The sequence below is a fragment of the Ipomoea triloba genome, chromosome 12 (genome assembly GCF_003576645.1).
Source record: "Ipomoea triloba cultivar NCNSP0323 chromosome 12, ASM357664v1".
NCBI lineage: Eukaryota > Viridiplantae > Streptophyta > Magnoliopsida > Solanales > Convolvulaceae > Ipomoea > Ipomoea triloba.
The window spans coordinates 10,304,825-10,320,205 of record NC_044927.1 but is presented as its reverse complement, the minus strand read 5'-3'; the positions used below and the strand labels follow the sequence as shown (position 1 = coordinate 10,320,205).

The window sequence follows — 15,381 nt, the reverse complement described above, 5'->3', positions numbered from 1 at the left end:
CAGCTGATCATAACTATTTTCTCTCCTAACCTACCGAAACACAAATAGTCAATACCGCATTCATTAAAATTTGAACTCACAACCTCCCATATGTGAGTGCAACTTGGTGCCACTAAATCATAAGGTCTTGGTGTAACTGTTGAGTAGTTGACCGCTTATCCTCATTTCTCAGATTTTTCTTTAATTATACTTGCCGTATAATTTATTACGTGTTACTGGCTACCTCTTGCTTGTTACGGAAATATATTGACTATTGACAGTTTCCGCTATAAAATTAAATGAAAAGCGAGTGCTAGCTGCACTTCTGCCTTGAACTGGTCAGTAGTCACTATGCTTAATTAGTATAAGTTTTATTTATTTTTAAATAAAAAATGTTGGTCGATGACATGCTCATTTGCCCATTTCAAGTTAACTTTTAATAATAATAATAATAATATTATTATTATTATTATTATTATTATTATTATTTTATTATTATTGTTTTTATTTGAAGTATAGGAAGGGGTAACTCAATATTAAGACTTATGTGTTAATGACAACAGATACAATTCGCAATAGAGTTATTGGATATAACTAGTGAACTAGTTTGATTAATAGTGCAAAGAAGCATTAACACCCAAAACAGTAAACATGCAATAACGGAAGTGCACAAGAACAAGAGACGTTTGGTAACCCAGTTCGAAATATCAATTCCTACGTCTGGGGGCACCACTGAAATGATTGCCCTACTCTTCATTCATAATCAATCAAACATGTTTTACCAAGCAATTGAATTGATTCTGAGCGAAATACTTTGAACTTCATGAATGCTCCACACCCTTTCAATCTCGTCGAAGCTTCTTGAAGAGTTGGTGTAGATCCCCTGATCTTCGAAGTTGAGACTCCCCTTCAACTGCAACGTAACTCTCCCGAGTTGTGTTCTAGCGGTTAAACAGCCTGTAATCTTTAAGCATCAAATTCAACGTTGATATGAAAGTTGCTCCATTTAGACTTCATGCAAATGCATGCCCTAATCAGAATTCTAAATTTTACTGAGTAAATCTTAAAAACCATCATTGTCACCTGAAAAGAGAAAGAAGGGCATTTATAATCGTTCTTCCTGATTAAGCTCCAATAAACTAACTGTCTTGAACGGTCTTTTGAACTCGAAAGACGTTTGGAGGTCATTTTATACTCGAAGGATGTTTGCTGGTAATAACACAATATTCGAAGGACCATTGGAGGTATTAACTCATATTTGTTATATAATATAATATAATAATATTATATTATTTTTTTACTACAATATGATATTATTTATAAGATCTACAAAAAGATTTTTTTTTCTCAATCATGTAACTTGGTCAATTGCATTGGACCATGAGTTAGTAAAGAGCGCACACAACAATCAAATATAAAAAGAATTTGGTTTACCAAACATGTAGTTTACTGGTTATTAGACATGAGTGAATTTTACCCAATACATATTCAGGTAGTGCTTATGAATTTTTCTTATCACAAAAAAAAAGTTCAAAAAAATGATACCATAATCAAACGTTAGTGAGCATGGCGAATATTTGTGAATGATTTTAGTAAATAAATATAACGTGACTCTAATGATAATTTAATGAATCATTTGTAAATTGAAGTTATCATCACAATTTATAATATTATCATCTCATTTTTTATTATAGTGTAATTAAATGCTGAAAAAGAGTTGATGTGATTAAATTATTGGTAAGCTAAGGCATTCCGGTCTCCGAATGTCAAATAATTATGCATATTAATTAGTATTGTGTAGTTTTCAAGAACTGGTTTGTACCCAGAAGGCCAGAATAGTTCAATATACACAGGGGTTATGTTTCTTATGCAAATTAACTTCCCTATTATATTTTCAAACAACGACCTATTCTTTGTTGCCTAAGTCTTATTTTTAATTTGTGCCCTATAAATGCATCCTTTTCTTTAACTCTCTTCACCAAAACTCAAAACACATTCTAAGCAAGCTAAGCAATTCACAGATCGAAATGGCATCTTTTACCTTCTTCTATCTTCACGCTCTGCTCTTGATTTCTCTTGCAACCGTAGCGTTCTCACATCCTCTCTCTCCTTCCTTCTACAATCATGTCTGCCCTCAAGCTTTGCCCACGATTAGATGCATTGTTGAGGATGCCATAAAGCAAGAACGACGAATGGGTGGCTCTTTGTTACGCCTACATTTTCACGATTGTTTCGTTAATGTAATATTTCAGGCATTATGTATCGTTTTCTATCTACTTAAATTTAAACTCTTCTCTACTTTATTATTTAAATCTCATTCTAATTAATTGTCCTAACTCAATTCATTGGCTGGGATGCAGGGGTGTGATGCTTCAATTTTGCTAGACTCTACGCCTACCATTGATAGTGAAAAGAATGCAGGTGCCAACAATAATTCTGCTCGAGGGTTCGAAGTCATTGATAGAATCAAGATGGAAGTTGATAGAGTGTGTGGTCGCCCAGTAGTCTCCTGTGCTGACATTTTGGCTGTGGCTGCTCGTGATTCTGTAGTTGCGGTATATATTCTATACTATATCACCATTATTCTACTACTCATCATTATATATATACATATACCCAAATTAAATAAGTAGCTAGCTAGCTTAGCTTTAACATGAATTAAACTTTTGGGTACGGTGCAGTTAGGAGGACCAACATGGGAGGTGAAACTAGGAAGGAGGGACTCAACTACAGCAAGCAAAGACGCCGCAAATAAAAATCTTCCAAATCCATTTATGGACTTATCTCGATTGACAGACAATTTCAAGAATCAAGGTTTGAATATTAAGGATTTGGTTGCACTTTCGGGCGGTCACACCTTAGGATTTGCTCAGTGCTTTACATTTCGGCAGCGCATCTACGGGGATAAAAACATTGATTCTAAGTTTGCAAGGCAACGGCAAGCGAATTGCCCTATGAATGGGGGAAACTCGAGCCTGGCTTCTCTTGACCCAACTCCTGCTTATTTCGACGCCAAGTATTTCAAGAACTTGGTGAAAAACAAAGGGCTGTTGGTGTCTGATCAAGCATTGTTTACTGGTGGCCAAACTGATGATCTTGTTAAGTTGTATAGCACAAATCATGGTGCTTTCTCCAATGACTTTGCTAACTCCATGATTAAAATGGGGGATATTAAACCATTGACAGGGAACAATGGTCAAATTCGAGTCAACTGCAGAAGGGTGAACTACTACTGAGCAATTATTTCTTTTCTTGTTAATTAAAGATCATACAATTATTTTTGTATGTACTTGGTTAATTCTTTGATTTTTTTTCCTTTTACTTTTTTGAGGCTTAATTGTTTCAATAAAATTATATGAAATTTAGGGTTTAGATTATCCCTTAGTCCAATTACTTGATTAGTGATTTCTCAATGTATTCAATCAACAAGTAAAAAACAATACTGCATGTTCAGATATGTTTCACAGAGAGTTTGTTTATGAACTAGTTCAGATAACGTCGCAGAATTAAGTTCACACAAGAATCAATCAACCAAAGTAGTAAGAACACTCTAGAAATTTGTTAACCCAATTTGGAATTAACTATTCCTATGTCTGGGTGCACCACACAAAAAGTTGCCCAATTCTTCATTCAACTTCAAAGAGAAACATTTCTACCAAAAACACAATGATGTGAACGAAGAACTCTAATCCCCATGCTATACCATAACCAACTGATGTAGAGTTCCTTCCTCAAGAATCAATGAATGATCTCCGGATCAATCAAGTCGAGACTCCCCTCAACTGCAGCACTCCCGTGTTAACTTCGTGTAGTCAATCGGCCTAAAGTACTTCAAAAATAGATTAATAGAACCTTCGTGTGTCATGTTGCTCGGTTTAGTTCCATTGGATTTGCCGACAACTGTCTCTAGAATTCTTTCTTTGTAAATTTCTATAAATCAATTCATAAGGGGGGAATATGCTTTAAATACTACTTATGAGATAATCAGTAACAGATTAACTGTCTTGAGCTATATCGATCTTGAACTATCTTTGTGTCAGGTTCAGTCTTCAGTCTTCCACTTCTGTCACGAGCCTTCCTTTGAACTAACCTTAAATGTTAGTACAAACCCAATCTATCTGATAACAAGGACTTGAACTTATTTGTGAACTATATCTTGAACAAACGCGGTGTTCTATAAACCATAACACCATATAGAGGGGTAACTGATCTTTTTACAAGTGTTCTATAAACCATAACACCATATATATAGAATACTCTTTAAACAAAATGAAGTCAAATCTTTTGATTAACGGACAAACAAGACAATTCCTGATACAAAGTTCACAAAATCTACTTATTATAACCATTTTTAGTTCAAGGTGAACTTTGACCAAATTCACAGAAGATGATGTCTTTAAAGCAAAGTGTTTCAAATGCCTACTTCAATTTTAGCAAAGTGTCTCAAACGCCTTGTTCAATTTTGACAAAGTTTAGAACCAGTAACAGTAGAGTAACCATGATTAATTTTCATGTGCTCCCGTCATTGCCAGATTTCTGTACTCGCGAATCTGTAGCCGCAAGATTTCTTAGCAGGGCCAAGCACGTTTGGAGGTTAGATGAGTCAAGATCTTCAGTATGGCATTTTTCATCCTGCTGTGATGTTGTGGCCGTAATATCATCATTTTCCATTCGGATTGTGAGTTCTTCTAGAAACTTTAGGTCCAAGTTTCTTCTTTTCACCATAATGTCAATGGCTTTGTTGAGCTCTTAAATGCTTTGTATTAAGACCTGTGTTGTAAGATTGTCAGTCTCAAGCGGTGTTGGTGCAGGTTGTTTAGAGACTTGTGTAAAGGGCAGTTCAGTTTCAGGAGTAACATCAAGAACAAGAGGAAGTGTCAACAATATGTGATCAATTGTTCTTGTTTTGGGCTGCTCAGTAACTTTATACTAATAGGCTCTGAGTCCTTGTGCAGATAGAAGTACATAGATCAAGCTGGGATGGGGAAGTTTGACCTTGGGGTCCTCGGCATCCAATTCTGTATATTACTTCTGCCATTTTATGATTTAGAGTTACTCGATTTTCGAGACAAGAACATTGGTTAATAGATAAGTTTGGATAGAAGTTCAGCAGGTGGCTCTGTCAATTCATCATCAAGACTAGCAACAAAATGTTTCTTTTTCCTTGACTTCTTGGATGGTGCTGATGATTGTTCATTTTCTGTTCAATTAATGTAGATTTTTTTTATAGTCTTTCTCTATGGAGCAGCTAGCAGATTGTTGTTAATCTGTTGGTTCTATTTGTTGTGCTGGAATAGTGTGTGACTTTGTGTTACGTATAGAAATTCGATACGCAACAAAAGAAACTTTTCGATCAGGCTTCTAGCTCCTAACCGTATTCGAGTTACGGCAAACTTCATTTTCACACTTCGAGCATGTGAGAACTCCAAGAAGAAGAATTAAAAGACTAGAATAACAATATATATATATATATTTCTCTTGTCGTTCCTCTTCATATACAATGGACCTATTTATACTAATTTACTAATACATAAAATAATTAACCTACCAAAACTATACTAACTATACAAGGTAATAATAGATCATGATATACATAACTTTCCTATGCTAATTGAGGCACAATATTAATTCTCCCACTAATTAAGTTGTACCATCATATCCTATTTATCCTACTAATTCTAAAAAGCTATATAATTACATTTAAGGGCGTATCACTCTCCACCCCTTCAAAAAACACCTTGTCCTCAAGGTGTAGGTATGGAAATGAGCATATCCATACCTTGACGATATTGCTTGATTGATTTGCCAAACGTGGACATCATAGACAACATGTACACTGGATTGTCTTGTAAAATAATTCCTTGTTGGTGTCATGATCTGGACCAATTTGGGAATCATTTCTACTGCAAAGTGGATGGGACTTTCCTCCAAAGACACTATTGATGTGAAAATTGATTCTTGAAACAATTGGGCTTTATCTTTAATTGGTGCTTCAATTTGGGCCGAATCCTTGCGGATCATTATGTGTTCCCCCATAGTATTTGGTGCAGGATCTACCTCATCCTCAGTAAAATTTTTAATTTCTTCTTGATTGGCTTGATTAGTATAGTCCTCACCAACAGTTGCACCAAAACTCATGTCAACCACATTATCACCAATTTCTTTTTCGATTATCACTTCTGAATCAATTTCCACCCGAAGAGTCGGAGTTTGATTATATATTTCTCTACATGTAGGCATTATTAATTCTGCATCAGGAAATTCTATATTCATAGTGCAATACCCATCATAAATGTTTTCGCCATGGAATGTTTGTTTGGCTATGATCAAATCCACAATGGAATCAAACCATATCAAAGCTTGGAAGGTGTGACCCTTATCCTTTAAAATATCAATATATTGTGATAGTGAATATACTCTTGAACCGGTCGGATGCACTCCAGACCCGGTCGGAGGCTGTGCGGTCGGGGACTCGGTTGGTCAGAAGGTTGACGTGGGCTCGGCCGTCACGGGCCGAACAGTGCCCCCGACAGGCTCACGACGCGGCGTGCCAAGGACTGCCACGTACTCCTTCCCGCTTGGGCAAAGAGTGAGGCGGGCGCATGCGCGCCACGTTCCCGCCATGCCGGAGGTCCGGCAACCGCACTTCTCTCCCTTATAAATAGCGCATTTATGAGGGGAGAGGGGGGGCTTTTTAGGCTGTTTCTAAACTAAGACTTAAAGTGAGCTCGGACAGTAGGGAAGCCCACTGCCGACCTGCCGAGCACTTTGAGCACTTCTTGACTTGTAACCGGGTTTGGATCCTTGAGCTAATAAAAGATCGTGTTTTCCGGTTTTTCTTGGTGTTTGTATTTTACAGTATCATATCGTACGGGTCATTTTGTAGAAAAGATCTCATACAATACAAAATCATCAATTGGATACCATACTTGGTGTACAGAAACCAATAAGCACCTATGAGTAATGTTTTCCATAATAATTTTTTTTTGCCGTATTTTTCCACTCTTTTTTTTTCTCTGTTTTTTGTTTTTTTTTTTTATGGATTTTCCACTGATTTCTTCTTGTTTTCAAAATTTTTTTTCTCTCTCTCTCTTCTTCTTCTTTTTTTTTTTTTTTTTTTTTAAAGATTTCTATGGGATGCAATAAAAATAAATAAATAAATATATACTCCGTAAAAAGATAAGGTAGGAATGAGGAGTGTTGAAATGCAAGGTATATTTCTCCACTTTTTTTTTTGTTTTGGCTTTTTTTTTTGGCTTTTTCTTTTGGAATTTTCTAACAGATGCTGCCAAATAAAAAAAAATAGAAATCAAAAGAAAAAGAAAAAGATAGGGGATACTCTCACCAATAGAATCAATGAAAGCGCGCACCAATGTTACGTATAGAAATTCGATATGCAACAAAAGAAACCTTTCGAGCAGGCTTCTAGCTCCTAGCCGTATTCGAGTTACGGCAAACTCCACTTTCACACTTGAAGCGTGTGAGGACTCCAAGAAGAAGAATTAAAAGACTAGAATAACAATATATTTCTCTTGTTGTTCCTCTTCATATACAATGGACCTATTTATACTAATTTACTAATACATAAAATAATTAACCTACCAAAACTATACTAACTATACAAGGTAATAATATATCATGATATACATAACTTTCCTATGCTAATTGAGGCACAATATCTTCATGCCATGTTTAATCTTTAGTCTTCCACTTTTGTCACGAGCCTTCCTTTGAGCTAACCTTAGAAATATTTGTCAAACTCTAATTAATGGCTGAATTGTAATGGAAAAATAAATAAAAAGTTTAAAACTGCCATATAATTTGGGTATAGGTTTTGACATCACCAAAAAGGAGAAATTTTTAGGAACATTTCTAATTTAGATTTTGATGATACCAAAAGCTAAGAATTTTAGTCCTCTATTTATTTTATCTTTTAGACTTAGGTTATTTCTTCTCAAATTCGAATAGTCTAAATGGTAACTTGAGATGCCACAGTTCGGATAAACAAAACAATATGAATGATAATTGAAAGGTTACATTTCGGATAATCTCAACAAGTTTGAATAGTAACTCGAATGGTTACCTTTCGAATAGCTTGAAGATGAAGACCTCAAAGAGTCGAAGACTTGAAGAGTTCGAGATGGAGATTCGAAGAGTAGAAGACCACAAGATCGAAATGTTGTAAATGTCGAATGGTGGAATGATCTACCTAGGGATGACAATGTGCCCCATCCCCGACGAGGATCCCCGATCCCCGATCCCCGCCCTGACGAAAACGAGGATGGGGAAAATTTTCGGGGAATGGGGACGGGGACGAAGATGGGGATGGAGAATATGTGTGATTCCCCATCGGGGACGGGGATACCCCTCCCTACCTCGCCTCGTTCCCGATTAATTATAGACGTTTGGTTAATAGACGTTTGAAATTAAATGGGTTTCCCTCCAACAGACACATTTATAAAACGCATATAAATACCTTCATTCAAGATTGAAGAAGGTGTTGGTCTATTCAAAAATTTCTAGAGTGTTCAAAGCGTGAAAATGCAAACAATCATGCAAGATTAGTGGGAGAGAAAGTTCAAAATGCATATCCAGTTTCAAGAGTCTTGTTCTGTGAAGAAAGCTCATATCCATATTCAACAAGCCAAGCTCTTAGTTGGAGATTGAAGAATCCTTTTCTTCAACCCCTTGGTATCTTTACTCGGTAGAAGTAAAAAGAGGTGGAGTAAACTCGATTGAGTTGAAAAACCTGTGGAGTTCAAGGCCAAACTTTGTGTTAGTTCAAGGCATGGACGTCCTTTTGTACTAACGAAATAGTGCAAACTTCCTAAGTGTTTACGGAGAAGAGTGGAGTAGGCTGAGCTGGTCGAACCACTGTAAAAAATCTCTCTCTCTCTCTCTCCATTACAACTTTTACATACTGCATAACATTCACGCAAACTTAATCTTTCAATGAACAAACTACGTCCAAACAAACAAACTAAGGGGTATAAATAATTTCTGCTGCGTAAAACTATCAAATCGTTGAAGTAGCAAAGAAGTAAACTTTCGGAGCTCCTTCAACCGAATCGTTGTTGATAATTTTCAAAATTTGTACAGTCTATTCACCCCCAGGTAACTAGAATTAATATTTTTCTTTCACTTTATTTTTTTGAGTAGTCAAACACTAGAAATTCAAAAAATGACTTCCGATAGTCATTTTTCAAATTTCCAAAAAAACCCTAATTGAATCTTTTAATTTACTTTTTAACACTTCATTTTCATTCAAATTAATTATTATATATATTTGACATGGTTAATTTAGCTATCTTGCTGGACGAAATCTCATACTTTTCTTTGATTTATAGAATTTATAGAAAAGTTCGCAACCGCTATTCGATGTTGCACTCTAGGTAAAGTTTGTTGTGCGATCCTCTTCAGTGAAATACTATAAGAAGATAAACTAATCTAAATTGTTCATAAAGTTAATACCATATGAGTTCCTCTGAGTATAGTGGTTTTACCACGTTTAACTATCCATGATCTTTCAATTTTTAAATTTTAACCAACTATGCTCGCTCTAGGAGGACCACAGTTGGTTATATTTTGAAAATTGAATGGTCATAGATGGTTAACTTTGATCACCGATGACAACAATTTAAAAGTCGAAGGACCACTGATGGTCAATTTGAAAGTTCAGACTAAATGTGAAAAAACCACTATACTCGCAGGATCTCATATGACATTAACTCGTCGTCCATATATAAGTGACTAACTCAAACTTAGAATGTTAATAGACAACTTTTACAAAAAGTAAAATTTAAAATTTTGTAATATCAAATAAATCATTGGACGGACTTAACTGGAGAGTAGTTGTCCTCGTTTCTCAAACTTTTCTTTAATTATACTTGCCGTATAATTTATTACGAATTATTGACTACCTCTTGCTTGTTACGGAAATATATTGACTATTTGACAGTTTCCGCTAGAAAATGAAAAGCGAGTGCTACGCTAGCTGCACTGCCTTCAGTGCCTTGAACTGGTCACTGTACGACTATGCTTAATTAGTATATAACTTTCATTTATTTTATTTTAATTTTTAAAAAAAAGATATGTTGCTCGATGACATGCTCATTTGCCCATTTCAAATTAGTTTATAATAATAATAATAATATTATTATTATTATTATTATTATAATATTTCTAGCATGTGATGTCATCATTCTTTAATTTATTTGTTTAATAATATGTTCTCATACAAAAATCACTCATTAATATTTGGCTATTATTTGCTATATAATTAAACGGTTGAAAAAGAGTTGATGTGATTAAATTATTGGCAAGGTATTCCGGTCTCCGGAAGTCAAATAATCATTTATCATGCATATTAATTAGTATTGTGTAATTTTCAAGACCTGGTTTGTACCAGAAGGCCAGAATAGTTCAATATACATAGGGATTATGTTTCGTATGTAAATTAATTTCCATATATTATATTTTCAATTTTCAAACAACGACCTATTCTTTGTTGCCTAAGTCTTATTTTTAACTTGTGCCCTATAAATACATCCTTTATTTTAGCTCTCTTCACAAAAACTCAAAACACATTCTAAGCAAGCTAAGCAATTCACAGATCGAAATGGCATCTTTTACATTCTTCTATCTTAACGCTCTGCTCTTGCTTTCTCTTGCAACCGTAGCGTTCTCACATCCTCTCTCTCCTTCCTTCTACAATCATGTCTGCCCTCAAGCTTTGCCCACGATTAGACGCGTTGTCGAGGACGCCATAAAGCAAGAACGACGAATGGGTGGCTCTTTATTACGTCTACATTTTCACGATTGTTTCGTTAATGTAATATTTCATGCATTACGTATCTTTTTTCTATCTACTTAAGTTTAAAGTCTTCGTTACTTTACTATTCAAATCTCAATCTAATTAATTCTCCTAACTCAATTATATTCATTGGCCGGAATACAGGGTTGTGATGCTTCAATTCTGCTAGACTCTACGCCTACTATTGATAGTGAAAAGAATGCACTTGCTAACAATAATTCTGCTAGAGGGTTTGAAGTCATTGATAGAATCAAGTTGGAAGTTGATAGAGTGTGTGGTCGCCCAGTAATCTCCTGTGCTGACATATTGGCTGTGGCTGCTCGTGATTCTGTAGTTGCGGTATATATTCAATACTATCTCACCATTATATTAAAAACTATATTTGCACTAGTCATCATTATATATATACATACCCAAATAACTAGCTTTAACATGAGTTATGTATACTTTTGGGTACGGTGCAGTTAGGAGGACCAACATGGGAGGTGAAACTAGGAAGGAGGGATTCAACTTCAGCAAGCAAAGACGCAGCAAACAATAATCTTCCAAGTCCATTTATGGACTTATCTCAATTGACAGACAATTTCAAGAATCAAGGTTTGAATATTAAGGATCTGGTTGCACTTTCGGGCGGTCACACCTTAGGATTTGCTCAGTGCTTTACATTTCGGCAGCGCATCTACGGGGATAAAGACATCGATTCTAAGTTTGCAAGGCAAAGGCAAGCGAATTGCCCTATGAATGGGGGAAACTCGAGCCTGGCTTCTCTTGACCCAACTCCTGCTTATTTCGACGCCAAGTATTTCAAGAACTTGGTGAAAAACAAAGGGCTGTTGGTGTCTGATCAAGCATTGTTTACTGGTGGCCAAACTGATGATCTTGTTAAGTTGTATAGCAGGAATCATGGTGCTTTCTCCAATGACTTTGCTAACTCCATGATCAAAATGGGGGATATTAAACCACTGACAGGGAACAATGGTCAAATTCGAGTCAACTGCAGAAGGGTGAACTACTACTGAACAATTCTTTCTTTTCTTGTTAAAAGATTACACAATTATTTTTGTATGTACTTGGTTAATTCATTTATTTTCTTTTTCCTTTTACCATTTTTGAGGCTTAATTGTTTCAATGAAAATATACAAATGTAGAACAGATCACATGCATCCCAAATAAAGTTGATTTTTTTTCTTCAATTCTAGTGGTTTTTACTTTTTGTTAGTATATTTGATAGGCATGGGGATATTAAGCCATTGATAGTTACAATAATTAAACCCATAAACATGCTATTTTGAATCATTGAAGCTCAAAAACCGATTGATAACTTGTAATTACATATTACCTAGGGTTCCGACGACCTTTCCATCATTTTTCGGCCACAATCACCGGCGACTGGCCGTCTGGTCGCTGGTTGCATTCGGAGGTGGCGACCAAACTAGTCGCCTCCTCTAGTGAAGGAGATGGCGACCAGTTGGTCTGCATTCTCCATCGTCGGAGAAGGCAACCAACTGGCCTGGTCGCCAGTGATTGTGGCTGGAAAATGGTGGGGGGTTGCCAAAATCCTAGGTAACCTTTAATAATTACAGGTTACCAACAAATTTCTAGGTTTCAATGCCTTCAAAATAATATGTTTATGGCTTAATTGTAACTTTTAAAAATTTAAGGATCTAATTGGCTTTTTGAGTAAAGTTCAGGAGTTTATTACACCCTTTTTCATTAATTTTGTAAAGTTATAATCAAATAAGGCCACATTTGGTTCGCGGAAAATATTTGAAGGGAAGTGGAAGTGAAATTTCGTAGAAAAGTAGTTATCAGGAAGATAAATTATATTGTTTGGTTGGTGGAAAAGAAGTTGCTGGGAAAATAAATTCTGTTGTTTGGTTGGATTTAGAATTATAAGGAATGATGTGTATAAAGACCTAAATGCCCCTATTATTATTATTATTATTATTATTATTATTATTATTATTATAAAATATCTAAAAGCTAAACCAGTAAACTAGAGCCCACAACTCCTATTATTATATTTCCAAAAAAAAAACTCCTATTATTATTAATTCAATTTTGAGGCCCAATAACAATGATAATAAAATTAGGTTTTGTTCCTTCTTCATTCATCAATGTTCTCAAAGCAGCAGATGAGCAGCGCCGTCTGTGTGGTTGAACTGTCGAAGCAATCAGCAGAGCGCAGAGGCGGTTATTTTTTTTGGCAGGATCGAAGAGCTCAGAGAAGGCAACCTTGACTCAGGTTGGTTAATTTTTTTTTTTTCATCCATGTTTGTTTTTTCCTCTCTTTAATTTGCGAAATAGATGAGAGGCGGCGGCGACGCAGGAAGTGGACTCGCGGCGGCAGAGGATGAGGCAGTGAGCGGAGGTCCATCAGCGAGAAGAATCAGAAGAAAGGGGGAGGAAGAAGAAAACAACAAGGGTAAAATGGTCTTGACAAACGAACTTTTCTTCCCAGCAGCACTGGAAAACAAAATCCCGTGAAAAAGTACTTCCTGCGAACCAAACATGGCCTTAGTTTTGCCACTTTTCCCACATCGGTGGGAAAAGTGGCATGGGAGCCTTGAGGCTCCTATAAAAGGGGCCTCAAGGCTCCAAAATAAACACAAAGCTCCATCCTTTGATGGGCGAACAGGGAACCAGCCTAACTGGCTCTCGCATACGCGGAGCCGGAAATGGCTCGGTTCCACAGTTATAATATTTTTGGAATTACTGTCTCGTAATCCCCCCCTCCCCTACCCCGCGACGACGATGGCTTATTATTCTCTTCAGGTTCCCTCTACTGCTCTTTCTTTCTTTCCTGTTCTTTCTGTCAGCCTTCTACTCCATTATTGCTACACACCCCTCCCTCTTTATATATATAATAATATATATATATTCTTGATCATTTCGAACGGAGCGTTATACTTTGTAGTGGGTTTTGAATTCAAAAATTATGTTTTTGTTTTTGGATTTTTGTTTTACTAAATTCTGTTTGTAATTCAATTGTATATCTTTTTTGTGTATGGATTTTGTCTCTGGCAGTGTTGATTTATATAAGGTTCTGATATTTCGTATTTAATTATTTGTGGGTTTCGGAGTTCCTGAGTCAATCGGGTAATTGACAGTCTGCTTTCAATATAAGGATATAGTGTTCTGATAATTTGTGTTAACTGTTCGTGGGTTTTTGAGTTCCTGTGTCAGTCGGTAATATTTTGACAGTCTGCTTTCAATTCGTTATTCATCATTTTGAATTCAAAAATTCTGTTCTTTTTTTTTTTTTGTATTTATGTTTTACTATTTACTAAATACTGTTCGTAATTCATTTGTATATCTTTTTTGTGTATGGGTTTTTGTCTCTGGCTCTATTTATTTATAGAGGGATAATTTGTAGTAATTATTTGTGGGTTTTTGAGTTCCTGAATCAGTAATAATTTATAGAGGGTTCTGATAATTTGTTGTAATTATTTGTGGTTTTGGAGTTCCTTAGTTGATTTGGTAATATTTTCACTGTCTGCTTTCAATAGGTAATTCGTTATTCATCGTTTTTGGTGGGGTTTGTGTGTTTTGATCTTAAGTGTTTCATTTTTGGATACAAGTTGAATAGTTATGAAAGATGAATTGTTATGGATTCTTCTTGATCGAGGCCTGTGTGCTTTGAAAAGTTGTTTTTTGATGTATTGAATTTGGTTAGTTTGACACATTCTGCTGTAACTTAAAAGGTGAATTCTTGATTGAGGCCTGTGTGCTTGATTAAGGTAGATTCTTATTGATTCTGTATAATGGGTTGTGTTCTTTTATCATTATTTGTTCAATTTGTTTTTGATATATATATATATTGAATTGGGATATTTGTTCATTATTTGACTTTTGGTGGTTTTAAGTGTAATTTTTACTTTTGAAATGATAATGACTTTTAGTTATTTGAAGTGGTTCACTGTTATCATGTATACTTTATTGTTTTTGTTTTTTTTTTTTAAATATAAATTTATCTTCTTTTCAAGTATTTTAGTTCAAATGAACTGTAACGATTGTTGGACCTATGAATTCTTGATTTTGTTTTTTTGGGCTTTCCCTAAATATTGTTTGGTAAATTCAATTGTGTATCTTTTAGTGTATGGGTTTTGTTTGTGGTATTGATTTATAGGGTTTTGTTAATTCGTAGTAATTTTTTTGTGGGTTATGGAGTTCCTTTATTTATTTATTTATTTTCAAATATTTAATATAGTGAATGGAGTTGTTTTGACAGTATAGAATTTTTTGGTAAGGCCTTGTGTGCTTTGAATATCTTTTATTTTTGGATATATTTAATTGTTTTATTTTGACAAATTGTGCTGTAACATAAGGGGAACTGTATGGATTCCTTCCTGATTGATTGAGGTCTGTGTGATCTGTTATTAACTTCAGTTATTTTTGATGTAGTATATTGGGTTATTTTGACACATTCTACGGTGAATTCTTATTGATTCTTCTTGTTGGGGCTTTGAGTTCTTTAATCATTATTTGTTCTATTTGTTTTTGATATACTGAATTGGGTTTATTTTGACACACCCCAGTTATTGTAGTGAATTGTGTATGGTTTTCAGTGGTTTCAATTGTTTCTAATT

General features: G+C 35.2%; 2 protein-coding genes and 1 long non-coding RNA gene across 3 annotated transcripts; all 3 read left to right on the top strand.

Moving 5' to 3' along the window:
- The first annotated feature begins 1,976 nt into the window (after positions 1-1,976).
- On the top strand, positions 1,977-3,442 carry LOC116000310 (peroxidase P7-like). The gene is made up of 3 exons (XM_031240380.1): positions 1,977-2,219; positions 2,340-2,534; positions 2,661-3,442. The coding sequence occupies exons 1-3, from the start codon at positions 2,007-2,009 to the stop codon at positions 3,213-3,215; spliced, it is 963 nt and encodes a 320-aa protein (XP_031096240.1). The 5' UTR covers positions 1,977-2,006; the 3' UTR covers positions 3,216-3,442.
- Positions 3,443-10,597: 7,155 nt separating this feature from the next.
- On the top strand, positions 10,598-11,985 carry LOC116000496 (lignin-forming anionic peroxidase-like). Its single transcript, XM_031240586.1, has 3 exons — positions 10,598-10,810; positions 10,937-11,131; positions 11,257-11,985. The coding sequence occupies exons 1-3, from the start codon at positions 10,598-10,600 to the stop codon at positions 11,809-11,811; spliced, it is 963 nt and encodes a 320-aa protein (XP_031096446.1). The 3' UTR covers positions 11,812-11,985.
- Positions 11,986-12,880: 895 nt separating this feature from the next.
- Positions 12,881-13,856, top strand: LOC116000072. The gene is made up of 2 exons (XR_004094061.1): positions 12,881-13,037; positions 13,122-13,856. It is a non-coding gene; the product is annotated as an uncharacterized LOC116000072 (long non-coding RNA).
- The last annotated feature ends 1,525 nt before the right edge of the window (positions 13,857-15,381 follow it).